General features: G+C 41.4%; 2 protein-coding genes across 3 annotated transcripts; one reads left to right on the plus strand and one right to left on the minus strand.

Moving 5' to 3' along the window:
* Nucleotides 1-1058: 1058 nt before the first annotated feature.
* Nucleotides 1059-5907, minus strand: LOC106587827 (NAD-dependent protein deacetylase sirtuin-3). The gene is made up of 7 exons (XM_014176474.3): nucleotides 5588-5907; nucleotides 5190-5433; nucleotides 4741-4973; nucleotides 4535-4635; nucleotides 4150-4311; nucleotides 3701-3913; nucleotides 1059-1466 (listed from the first exon to the last, which is right to left on the minus strand). The coding sequence occupies exons 1-7, from the start codon at nucleotides 5670-5672 to the stop codon at nucleotides 1446-1448; spliced, it is 1059 nt and encodes a 352-aa protein (XP_014031949.1). The 5' UTR covers nucleotides 5673-5907; the 3' UTR covers nucleotides 1059-1445.
* Nucleotides 5908-6126: 219 nt separating this feature from the next.
* Nucleotides 6127-11660, plus strand: LOC100194646 (proteasome (prosome, macropain) 26S subunit, non-ATPase, 13). Of its 2 annotated transcripts, none has more exons than XM_045688799.1 (11): nucleotides 6127-6370; nucleotides 7064-7177; nucleotides 7316-7371; nucleotides 7487-7617; nucleotides 7811-7982; nucleotides 8454-8533; nucleotides 8751-8876; nucleotides 9173-9235; nucleotides 10305-10385; nucleotides 10746-10816; nucleotides 11095-11660. In XM_045688799.1, the coding sequence occupies exons 1-10, from the start codon at nucleotides 6270-6272 to the stop codon at nucleotides 10779-10781; spliced, it is 960 nt and encodes a 319-aa protein (XP_045544755.1). In that variant the 5' UTR covers nucleotides 6127-6269; the 3' UTR covers nucleotides 10782-10816; nucleotides 11095-11660.
* Nucleotides 11661-13510: the final 1850 nt, after the last annotated feature.

Raw genomic sequence — 13510 nt, forward strand, 5'->3', positions numbered from 1 at the left:
GTGACTAACTTTCTATCTAGAGGTATTTATGAGCTAGTTAAGTTTCTCATTGCCTCGGTCCAATCACCTACTACTATTGAGAGAATCTGACATCGTTTCGTACCCAATGTGCATCTCTTTGATGCAAACCTGTCAGGACAGTATAGAAACAAGTTCAATTATTAATGGTGTTATTTAACATTAGGATGGGGTGTGACAGGTAGTCAAGGCTGTGTAGCAGGGTGGAAGCCGTGGAAGGGCATTTCAAAGTGTCCTGTAGTATGACCATCTCGTGTGTGTGTGTGTGTACACTCACGTTGGGGGGGGGGGGGGGGGGGGGGGTAGCCATAGCCCTGGAAGATCTACCATTGTCCTCATCCTGTGACTTTCAGCAGCATTGTCCATTAGGAAGTTCACAGGTCAATGGATTTGACCTTAAACAAAGTATAACTGCATTGATTGAATTCCATTTAATGAATCAATGACCAGTGGCGGTTCTAGACCATTTCAACTGGCCAAGCTGGGGCCAGTTGTACTGTTAGAGGGGCCAGTTACATTAGACGTTATTGTTGTCATATCGTTTTCTTCACTGCATTGCAGGCATTAGCAGGCAAAACACCATGTTCATAATCATTAGTTTTCCGCGTTGCCACTGTCTAATAACAGATGTAAAAAAAAGAACGATAGCAAAAATTAGTTATGTAAAAATTATTTCATACTCCACATTTAGGGGGGCCTCAAGGGGGTCCACAGGGGCACTGCCCCCCCCCTGCCCCCAGAACCACCCCTGTCAATGACCTATTTGAGTTCAAGAGGGCTGAACGGAGTTCACAATACTGTACTTTAGCGCCATCTGGTGGCCACATGGCACACACACACACACACACACACACACACACACACACACACACACACACACACACACACACACACACTAAGAGTTCCAATTGTTGCTCAGCTTTATTAGCAGCATAATCTCTTGTGACTGACAAAACAGAGTAGCTGATTTGGTTTCGAAGTGCCAAGATCATTAGCAGCATCATGGTCTGCAGGTCTGGTCAATGACATTGACAACAAAACCAGCTCTGTACGGATCTTTATGGTAATTATTTACTGCAAAAACTGTACATGAGACAGAATAAAAAGCATAAAAGAATATCTCAAGATATTTACACATTTCACAGAAGACTAATAAATATAATAAATTAACCAACCCAATACATTCCCAATTTGTACTAAATATCTTCCTCCAAAAGCCAGACAGGAAACAATTGCTGCCTCTGTGTTGTGCTGATTGACCGGTGTGTGGATCAAAGTCTGTTGAAGAGAGTTCATTTAATTATAGATTCTCTGCTGAGTAGACCCTGAGTAGACCCCCGCTGTAGTCCTGAGCTATGAGGCAGGTGGACTGAGGTGGACTGCAGCGGTGAGGCATTCTGAATGGTATCTTAAAGACACTGACCGTCTCATTCCTCCTTCTCTGTAGCCTGCAAATTAAAAAAGAAACACAAAATCCACATAGTGAGGTTGAATTTATATTTTGAAGTGGTCCTTTGTAGCTCAGTGCAACTCTAGGATAGTGCTGCTTGATTCCCAGGACCACACGTATGTAAAATGGATGTAAGCATGACTAAGTCACTTTGGATAAAAAAAGTCTGCTCAATGGCATACATTATAATACATCAGGATTCTTGAAAGATGAGGAAATAAACTTTTTTCACAAATATTTTTGTTAATATTACAAATGAATAGTCAACACCATCAGACACCTTAAAAGGCATTACATTTTTACGTTTATTGTTCAACAAGTGTTTAAATGCCTTGATTGTTTAATTCTAACATTCCATTATTCAAGAGCTGTTCTTTCGCACGACGAAAGAACATTATTGCTATTATTGACTGGTTACCAATGTAATTAGAGCTATAAAAATAAATGTTTTGTCATATCCGTGGTATGTGTGTGTGTGTGTGTGTGTGTGTGTGTATATATATATATATATATATATATACATATATATATATACACACACACACACACACAATGGCTTTCAGCTAATCTGAATTCAGCCAATCTGAATGCTGATTGGCTGGCACCGCGTTGTGTCCTGCCTAAGAACGGCCCTTAGCCGTGGTATATTGGCCATATACCACACCCTTATTGCTTAATTATACCATGGGCATTGTTGAATACTTGTTTCTGATTGGCTTGAAGGGCATTCTAGAGTGTGCATTATTTCCCTATATCACATGGTATATTTGCATGATAGAATTCATTGGCTATAGTTCATTCTTACATGTTCTATGTTTGAGCTGCTTTTGAAAGCAAAAGTCCAATTGAAAACATGATTGCCATTGTTGAATTTGATGTTCATAATAGCAAGCTGGGACTGATGGTTTGGTTAGCTAAGCTAGCAAGTCTGTTTGTTTGGTTACCATGGCAACTCCTGAAGCTGTCTAGTAAACTCGCTAGCTACTTCAGTGGATGTTGAACACATTTCTACCGGAAAATGAACACATTCCTAGCGGAAAATATGTTAAAATTATAGCTTTGGTATAAAAGGGATAATCAACTCGAGATTCTATACATTCTTTGGAAAATAATGTAACTCTGTGGACGGTCAGTTCCACTCCGTGAACACACCTTCCACGTCGTTCATTATTTTCCATAGATTGTCCCTTACATTAAATTAAAATCTACAAACTTCCGTTTGTTTTATTTTATAGCGCTATATAATGCTCCAGGCTAATTTCATTAGCATGTTGATATGTTTTTCTACATTCAGAACATAAAACAAATGTATAAAGCAAACATTATCCATTAGGTCTAACACAGCAAGTACTTCAATAGTTGAAGTATATGTTTCAGAACGACGTATCTTAGGGGGGTTAGCCATCTGTGACGGAGTAGCCAAGTCACTGATGGAGTCGACAACAAATACTCAAAACAGACTTTTTTTGGCCTCTAAAAATAGAAGTTCAACACAAACGTTTAGTAAAATATAGAAAATAATTCATTAGAAAATTTGGCAATAAAAGCATCAATCTATCAGATGTTTTAGACAGAATTGACATTATATGAAAATCTGAGGAGTTTGTATTATGGAGTTGACAAAAATGTAAAGCCTCCAGCTTTATTCATTCAAGTGGTATACAAAGTAGCAATTTAGTTTTTCCTCAGGTGCTTTATGACTCTAAAACCTCATTAAAATAAACATATTTGAACCAAAATGAATATCCTATCAGGGAGATGGAGTTGACAGTTTATGGTTGTGGCCATAGTGATTTCAATATTGTTTATTAATTCTATCAACATTTGAGAACTTTCCAGACCATAACTGGCCTTGTTGCACTCCATGTAATGAGGACATGAATAAGGGGTCCTTATAGTAGAGCTGTCTCTGCTCATTCCTGATTCATTTAGGACTTCAGACAAATCTGACTGAGTCGACCAAATCTGCAGATACATTTTTTAGGAATCACAGTTTTGAGAGAAATATTATTTAAAGTCAAATAACGCAACAATTGTTTTTTTTTTTTAAATATAGAAATACATTTTTCCTGCCGGACAAGGATTGTCCAGACTTTGAAGAATCCCTGATATATATTAAGTCTCTGAATGCTCTGAAAATCAGTGAATGCAAAGAACCCAGGGTTTAGGTGTGTTTGTGTGTTAAATGTGTACGTGACACGTGTGTAAATCATATGATTTCCCATAACCAACCTTCTTAGCATTGGCAGCCATGAGAGCCTCCAGCTGGTGGTTCCAGCCCAGGGCATCAGCCAGCATCTGCACCCCACCGACCACATCCCCTAGCTGGGCCACATCGTTGTGTCGCGGGGTCCCCCAAGCGAAGGGCCCCATCAGGTCTCTGTTGATAAGCAGGCGAGGGACAGAGTCCCTCACAGCTCCAGCCAGACTGGCAAAGGGCTCCACCTAGTGTATTGACAAGGAACAACATGCTTTTATAAGTCTCCAGTAAAAAATATATATATCGGAGATATCTTTTATAGGACCCCTGGACTACTGAGTGAAACCCTGTCCTTCCTGATTGACAGGTGAACAGGAGAATAGCGTATTAACTGGTTTATAACATGTTTATAACCGTGAATAACAGCTTAATAACAGCCAATTAACATGTATAACAACACATTAATAGCAGTGTTCCTCACCTCCAGAGAGGTACCCATGATAATGAGGAGGTCTGCCAGGGGAAAGTCCTTCAGGTAGCTGAAGTAGTGAGGAGGTAGCTCCTCCCCAAAGAAGACAACGTCAGGCTTCACCACACCCTTACAAGTGGGACACTTAGGGACTGTCCCCTTCATAATATCAGGCTAAACCAGGGACAGAGAAGCAGACAAACACACAGGAGAAATACAGGAAATCAAAAGTAGATATATTTTAACAACAAGCCACTGCATCAAAGTATTCTCTTTCAAACTTAAGAAACTTTCACAAATGACAGTATCAGAGCTAGATGGATTGACCTTCTCAATAATATGAATAAGTTATAACAGGGAAATGCTCTGAGAATGGTGCGATTGTTAACCAACTCACACATAGCTCCTCCCCCTTGTAGTCTCTCAGACACACAGTACAGGTAGCAGTAGCAAATGAGCCGTGTGCCTCCACCAGTTTCTCAGGGGGGATTCCTGCCACTAGAGTCACACACACAGTGAAACACAGCGAGCGAGAGATGACAGGCTCCTGTGTGTATTATCTGAACTGTTTTTCAATATGGTCATACTAGAGGATCAACTTACGTCTCTCCAGGCCGTCGATATTCTGCGTGTACATTCTGAGGAGCTGGCCCTTGTCATGAAGGAGCCGTACAAAATAGTGTGTGAGGTTGGGTTGGTAGTTGCCTGGGTACAGCTCTTTGGCCAGGGCAAAGAAAGGGTTGGGGTTGTGATGGAAGTAGTTGATCTCGAAGATGGCTTCTGCGTAAGGAAGATTATACTGCTGGAGGTTGTCATAGAGACCACTGCCAGGGGACCTGTCCAAGGTAATTAGGGAGAAAAAGGTTTCCTACAAAGTCTGTGCATTCATTGTATTCCTGACATGGGTTGACTGAAAATCTCAAAACACTTTCCAAATACTTGAGGTTGCATTTGATTGAACTTCAACCAATGGAATCATCCCAAAAGTGCAAACCCGCACCCTGCCCACAGGTCAAGTGCACCTCAAGCATTTAAAATATACCACTTGTCACCTGAAGTCTGGGATACCACTAGGCGTGCTGATCCCAGCCCCGGCCATCACTATGATCCTCTTGTACTGTCTGCATCTGATGTTCTTAGTGAGGTCCTCTAGCGTCTGCTGCTTGGAGCCCTCCACTCCTCCTCTACAGAACAGTCTTCGAAACCCAGGCCACCAGACTGTCCTGTCTTGGCTTGGACGTAGACCGTGGACATCCCTTTGCCTTGGAGCAAGGAATAATGTTCTTTGCTGTTGATCTGAGAAGGTAATGCATGTGGTGAAGTTACTGAGTAACTAGCTACTATCCTCATCCATCATATTACCTGTAGGTCTATGCAATGTTCACATCAATCTCAAAAGCAGCTTTCAAATTACAATTCGTTTCAATTCGATGTTTACGCTCTTACTTACGTTTCAGTTTGATGAATCTAGCTGTACTCGATGTAATAGTGTGATACAGACATAACCTGCCCTTGTGGACCAGTGGGGAGGACATGAAATAAGTCACAGCTTGCTGCAAGAAATACACCGTATATTTGTAGCTTTTCTAGAGCGGCGTCTTCATTTTGGAAGCAGGCAGTTTAAGCGCATGTTTTTACACAAGAAGAACCATTTCAATAGCATAACTCTCCTAAGTTTTAGCTACATTTCATAATGCACAACATTCGCTCAAAACAAATGTGAGCCGCTGCAGTAGTCTGTTGTTGCTCTGATTACCTTTGAACTCGTGACGATGGCTGATTATACTGTAAAATATGTACAATTATATTACAGTTTAGAATAAACAATTTAAATATAAATGCTCACTGTCATTATTTTATAAATTGTAAATACCAGTTTGGTTCACTAATATCGAGTAATTAAACCACCTATCGTGATTACATCTAAAAATATATGGGGTAATAAAAACACGTAAAACACGTAAACGCGTATTTGTTAGAAACATTACGGTAGACGTTCCTGTGTCAGCTCAGCTCCCATGATTCTTTGCTTGTGGTGCTAGCTGTACAGTTAGCTAGCTAGGTCCAGAAATTACAGATAAAAGTTGGCAACACGTTTCTTATTTGGTATCTAAATCAAACTTACCGCGACAATGAAAGATGTTACCGGGTACCTCAAAACGCAACAGAGCATGAGCTCAACTCCGGAGATGGCATCGGAATGGCACACACTAGAGGAGTTTTACAACAAAAAGTAAGGATATCGTCTGTCTACGTTAGCTAGCTTTTGTATGTCATTCATGCGCTGAGTCATGGAGTTAGCTTGCTAATGCTACAGTAGCTAGCTAAACACCAACCATCAATGAATGACACACAATCCATCAAATGTGAATTGTGTAGAGTGGAATAAAACATATGAAACATGTGACTAACGTTACCGAAAATGTATTGTTATGATAGTCGTCATGGCCACAATCTTCCCTGATGTTATGCGGTTAACGGTTGCTAAAATGCATCAGTAGACAGGGAGGCTAGCTAATTAGCCAATGTCAGCTAGTTAACGTTAGTTTTTTTGCGTTTGGGGACTTTTGATTTTGCAATCTTGCAAGGCATAGGTATTCATAGTCTCCGTCTTCCCTTCATCTGGCGGCAGGTAGCCTAGTGGTTAGATCGTTGGATTAGTAACCGAAAGGTTGCAAGATCGAATCCCCAAACGGACAAGATAAAAATCTGTTGTTCTGCCCCTGAACAAGACAGTTAACCCACTATTCCTAGGCCGTCATTGAAAATAAGAATTTGTTCTTAACTGACTTGCCTAGTTAAATAAAGGTAAAATAAATCTGACCAGCTTGCTACTAACCTCATTCAGTGCAGGATTGTTTGTTATTCATCAGGTAATGCCCATATGACTGTTAGTACCTAACCATACCTGTCTTTCCATTGACAGGTTGTGGCATCAGTTGACCCTAAAGCTCACAGACTTTGTAAAAGACCCTTGCTTTGCCACAGGAGATGGCCTCATACAGCTGTACGATAACTTCCTCAGTGACTTTGACCACAGGTAGGACCAAAACCAACCTACAGTTAATAACTGCTTCTCTGGCAATTGGAATAGTAGCTAGAATTACAACACTGTTTAGTAGTCTAATCTCAGGGTGTTCAGTCATAACCTTTTTTTCTCTTTCTCTGTCTTTTCTAGAATCAACCCCCTGTCTCTGGTGGAGATCATCCTGTATGTTGCCAGACAAATGACAGGTAAGAACACAGGACTACGGACTGCACCTTCTTCGCTGATGCTAAGTAATTGAACTTGAATCCACTCAGATACCTCATGGGATTTCCACCAGCTCAACCAAGTTCTCATTTTCAGATCCTAAAGAAGCTATCACTTTCCTTGAGAAGACTAAGGAGAAGGTGAAGAGCAACGATGAGTCGGTCATTCTGTGCAAGACATCTATTGGAGCCCTTAAACTGGAGATAAATGACCTTCCAGCCACAAAGGTAACACACTGTCTGGGCATACAGTAACTTGTAGGTAAAAACCTGGAAAATGAACATCTCAATGGAGACCTGTCCCAAGAAGGCAGTAATCAAAACAAACAATAGCATACAATAGCTTACTGTAGCCAGATGTATATGTATGTACATTTCAATCCAGTGTATATGTATGCAAACCCTGCCTTCCGTCCTGCAGATATTAATTGAGGAGGTAGAGGAGACGCTGAATAACTTGCCTGGTGTGACATCAGTCCATGGGCGATTCTACGACCTGTCCAGCAAATACTACCGCATCGTGGGGAACCATGCCTCTTACTACAAGGACGCTCTGCGCTACCTCGGCTGTGTTGACATCAAAGACCTGCCAGGTAACATCCATTTACAATGTAAAAAGGCAGTATGTTGCACTGAAATCATACAGCAGAATTTAATGTTGGTAAAATCACAAAAGCATCATTAGAAGAAAAAAATTGTTTACAGTTGTTTGAAAGCGTTATTAGTTTTTTGTGTGCTAGTACTCACAAGCTGTCATAACTGATGAGGTCTTTATGCTAGTACTCACTAGCTGTCATAACTGATGAGGTCTTTATGCTAGTACTCACAAGCTGTCATAACTGATGAGGTCTTTATGCTAGTACTCACTAGCTGTCATAACTGATGAGGTCTTTATGCTAGTACTCACTAGCTGTCATAACTGATGAGGTCTTTATGCTAGTACTCAATAGCTGTCATAACTGATGAGGTCTTTATGCTAGTACTCACTAGCTGTCATAACTGATGAGGTCTTTATGCTAGTACTCACTAGCTGTCATAACTGATGAGGTCTTTATATCCATCAGAGACAGAGAAGCAGGAGAGGGCTTTCACACTGGGTCTGGCTGGACTCTTAGGAGAAGGAGTTTATAACTTCGGAGAGCTGGTAAGTACCCATCACCACCCTCATTATAGTTGTGTTTTTGAGGTATCCTCCCAACTGGTGAGATATTAGACTGTCTGATAATAAGCATCAAGCAGCCATTTAAAGCTAGTTTTGGCTGAGCGACAGCCACAAAAGTTTGGGCTCAAGTTTTGCCTTGGAAGCACCAGATGGCTTTGACAGCCTTTGTTTGACAGCCTGCCTCTGCTTGTGTTTTTAGCTGATGCACCCAGTACTGGAGTCCCTAAGGAGCACAGACAAGCAGTGGCTGATAGACACATTGTACGCCTTCAACGGAGGCAACGTGGAGAAGTTCCAGGCCTACAAGTCTGCCTGGGGAGCGCAGGTAACCAGCACAACTGGCTATAGTACTGCCTACAACAGTCGGTTGAATGTACTCTATGGAAACTATCATTGCAAGAAATAAAGAGCGAAAACTATTGTAGCTCCCGTTCTCTCTTTCTAGAATGTGTTATTGTTTATACACATGGACATGGTTTTGTTGAGGTTCTATGATTGGAGGCCCATTTTAAAAATGATAATGCAAGTTAATAATGTTACTATACTCACAGAAGATTAGAAATCACCTGTCATTAACCAACAAACACAACTAATTTCAACGTGTGTCTGTCTGTGTTGCAGCCTGACCTGGCAGCAAATGAAGCCAAACTGATGCAGAAGATTCAGCTGCTGTGTGTGATGGAGGTGGGTTCTCTTCTCTCTCCCACGGCAGAACTAATGCTCTCTCTGCCTCTCTCTAACTGAATGTTTTATAGTGCAGGAGAACTCACGGTTGAGTACGGAAGGTTTTACTTTTCACAATGAATGTGATATGTGGTTGTTTTATCCAAGGGTAGGAACTGAAAACTGAAAAATAACATATTTTTAGAGGAACAGAATCTGAACCGAGAACAAAAGTGATCTATACTGTTCCGGAAATGAACTGTTATTTTAAAAGCTTGGTTAATAACGTTCCTTTACATTTACACTCTGTCACTCAGAAATGTCTTTCAGTGTCTGCCTACCCCTCCCCCTCCTTCTAAAGCCCTCACTCTCACTCAGAAACTTCTTCCAGTGTCTGCCTGTCAGATGATCTTTGCCAGTGTGTGTGTGTAGGCTATTACAGGCATGATTCAGAAGAATGGCTTCAATTTTTCAATGCAAATTAATGATACTATAGTTATCACATTTCACATTGGATGTATTAACTACAAAAAGGTCGAACGTGTTTTTGTTTATTTTAATTCTGGTGCCGCTCTGTACACACAAGCTAGTTAGCTCTAGTCTAACGTTAAACCAACTCTCTGAAGTTCAAAGACATTCAACGTTCCTTCATAGAAGCCGCTCCTCCGTGGGTCTAATTCAGATGTTATGTCATAACAAGATGCCCAGCGCTTCAAGCCTCCACCGTCTCTCGCTCTCTCCCCACCTGCCAAATTTCAGTCGCTTCTCACGCCCTACACTTGTCTGTCCAATGCATGTAAACAATAGTTTGCCCGTTCCACAGCAAGCTGCTCCATTCACACTGATTGGTGAAGTCATTTAATGTTGAGCTAAATGTAAACAATATATAATAATGGTTCAGAACGAAAAAATATGAAAATAAATTTGGTTCCAACACCTGATTTTTTACCGACTTTTACCAACTTACTGTTGAATCCACTGATTGGTCAGTCTCTCTGGATTACAGCGCCTGCTTAATGACGAGGATAAATGTAAATGATGCGCTCAAACAGCCCTAACGTGTCTACCTCTTCTTCTCTCCTCCGTCTAGATGACGTTCACTCGTCCCGCCAACAACAGACAGCTGACCTTCCATGAGATTGGACAGAGTGCCAAGATCCCCGTCAACGAGGTCAGTTGGTCATCAATCCACCAATCGTATGTCACTTATACCAAATCATTAGTATCTGGAGGCTTCTAATGAACATAGGTCTGTATCCGTGGTCACCAGGTCCACAGGTGTTTTCCCAGCACAATAACACCCAATTAAAATAACATTTAGTTGAGTCGGTGCTTTACTGTCTGGAACTATAGGCCTGTACATCCTGTAGCTCCACCTCCAGGGTTGTTGACAACTGGGGTTTATCTGGAGACCAGGGTTGCTGGCAACTGGGGGTTTATCTGGAGACCTGGGTCTGATTGTGGTTCTTGGTTGTTCCCCTGCAGGTGGAGCTGCTAGTAATGAAGGCTCTGTCTGTGGGTCTGATTAAAGGAAACATTGATGAGGTGGACCAGAAGGTTCAGATGACCTGGGTGCAGCCCCGAGTACTGGACCTGCAGCAGGTAAATACATACGCCTTAACATATTCATATTCACGGGCCAAGGAATAATAATCAATGAGAAACACCGGTTCTCAGGGGCTGGACATGACTCCAGGTTTGGACCAGAAACAGGGAATATTCTGTTTTTACTATAATGTCCTTTGTAACACAAGACATTGAGACCAATCCTAGTTGTAGTTCAAATAAGTGGCTTTGAGCTATAGAAATCACCCTAGAGATATAGAAAAGCTTGTGACTGTTAACCTTTGACCCTGACTCTCTTCCCTGTCCCTCTTCAGATCAAGGGCATGAAGGACCGGTTGGACCTCTGGTGTGGGGATGTGAAGAACATGGCTGTGTTGGTGGAACAGCAGGCTCACGATATCCTCACCTAGACAGGCCTCCCCCCTCTGGTCTCCATTGCCCTGTTCAGAACAACCCCTTAACCTCTAGACACTTGTAGAGATCAGAGAAGATTTGATAGGTTTATGCAGTATGATGATAGTACCTTGCCCTCTGATAGGCTAGGTAGTTTTGGCCATGTTGCTTATACCAGTCTGATCCTCTCAGACAAGGGTCTAAGGTGGAGGTGAAAGGATTTTCTTCTGGACAGGGCCCTTCCCTCAGCCTGTTCACCCCTAGAACAGCCACCTTCAACAGACACACCACCATCACAGGAATCCTTTCTTCATTCCTCTACCTATCTCCCAGAAGGACTGATGCATCCAGATTTTTCAGTTTTTTTTATTTGTATTTTTGTTGGGGTGCAGTGTACGTTCTTCTTACTTTATAGCAGTAAATAAATAAAATATAATATTGTTGAATTTTGAGAAAAAAATTAAAAATGCTGGTTGATGAAACATTACCCTTCAAGCATTGTGACTGTGTTTTAGACCTATTGACTAATAGAATGACTCAGTTTCCCAACCCTGGATCCTGAGGTATGTTTGACCAGAAGGTTATATTGACTAATAGAATGACTCAGTTTCCCAACCCTGGATCCTGAGGTATGTTTAACCAGAAGGTTATATTGACTAATAGAATGACATGGTTTCCCCAACCCTGAATCCTGAGGTATGTTTGACCAGAAGGTTATCTTGACTAATAGAATGACATGGTTTCCCCAACCCTGGATCCTGAGGTATGTTTAACCAGAAGGTTATATTGACTAACAGAATGACTCAGTTTCCCAACCCTGGATCCTGCGGTATGTTTAACCAGAAGGTTATATTGACTAATAGAATGACTCAGTTTCCCAACACTGGATCCTAAGGTATGTTTAACCAGAAGGTTATATTGACTAATAGAATGACATGGTTTCACCAACCCTGGATCCTGGGGTATGTTTGACCAGAAAGTTATATTGACTAATAGAATGGCATGGTTTCCCCAACCCTGGATCCTGAGGTATGTTTAACCAGAAGGTTATATTGACTAATAGAATGACTCAGTTTCCCCAACCCTGGATCCTGAGGTATGTTTGACCAGAAGGTTATATTGACTAATAGAATGACTCAGTTTCCCCAACCCTGGATCCTGAGGTATGTTTGACCAGGTGGTTATATTGACTAATAGAATGACATGGTTTCCCCAGCCCTGGATCCTGAGGTATGTTTGACCAGAAGGTTATATTGACTGATAGAATGACTCAGTTTCCCAACCCTGGATCCTGAGGTATGTTTAACCAGAGGTTATATTGACTAATAGAATGACATGGTTTCCCCAACCCTGAATCCTGAGGTATGTTTGACCAGAAGGTTATCTTGACTAATAGAATGACATGGTTTCCCCAACCCTGGATCCTGAGGTATGTTTGACCAGAAGGTTATCTTGACTAATAGAATGACATGGTTTCCCCAACCCTGGATCCTGAGGTATGTTTAACCAGAAGGTTATATTGACTAACAGAATGACTCAGTTTCCCAACCCTGAATCCTGAGGTATGTTTAACCAGAAGGTTATATTGACTAATAGAATGACTCAGTTTCCCAACCCTGGATCCTAAGGTATGTTTAACCAGAAGTTTATATTGACTAATAGAATGACATGGTTTCACCAACCCTGGATCCTGGGGTATGTTTGACCAGAAAGTTATATTGACTAATAGAATGGCATGGTTTCCCCAACCCTGGATCCTGAGGTATGTTTAACCAGAAGGTTATATTGACTGATAGAATGACTCAGTTTCCCAACCCTGGATCCTGAGGTATGTTTAACCAGAGGTTATATTGACTAATAGAATGACATGGTTTCCCCAACCCTGAATCCTGAGGTATGTTTGACCAGAAGGTTATCTTGACTAATAGAATGACATGGTTTCCCCAACCCTGGATCCTGAGGTATGTTTAACCAGAAGGTTATATTGACTAATAGAATGACTCAGTTTCCCAACCCTGGATCCTGAGGTATGTTTAACCAGAAGGTTATATTGACTAATAGAATGACTCAGTTTCCCAGCCCTGGATCCTGAGGTATGTTTAACCAGAAGGTTATATTGACTAATAGAATGACATGGTTTCACCAACCCTGGATCCTGGGGTATGTTTGTCCAGAAAGTTATATTGACTAATAGAATGGCATGGTTTCCCCAACCCTGGATCCTGAGGTATGTTTAACCAGAAGGTTATATTGACTAATAGAATGACTCAGTTTCCCCAAACCTGGATCCTGAGGTATGTTTGACCAGAAGGTTATATTGACTGATAGAATGACTCA

Source organism: Salmo salar, chromosome 11, assembly GCF_965601325.2.
Source record: "Salmo salar chromosome 11, fSalSal1, whole genome shotgun sequence".
Taxonomy (NCBI): Eukaryota; Metazoa; Chordata; class Actinopteri; order Salmoniformes; family Salmonidae; genus Salmo; species Salmo salar.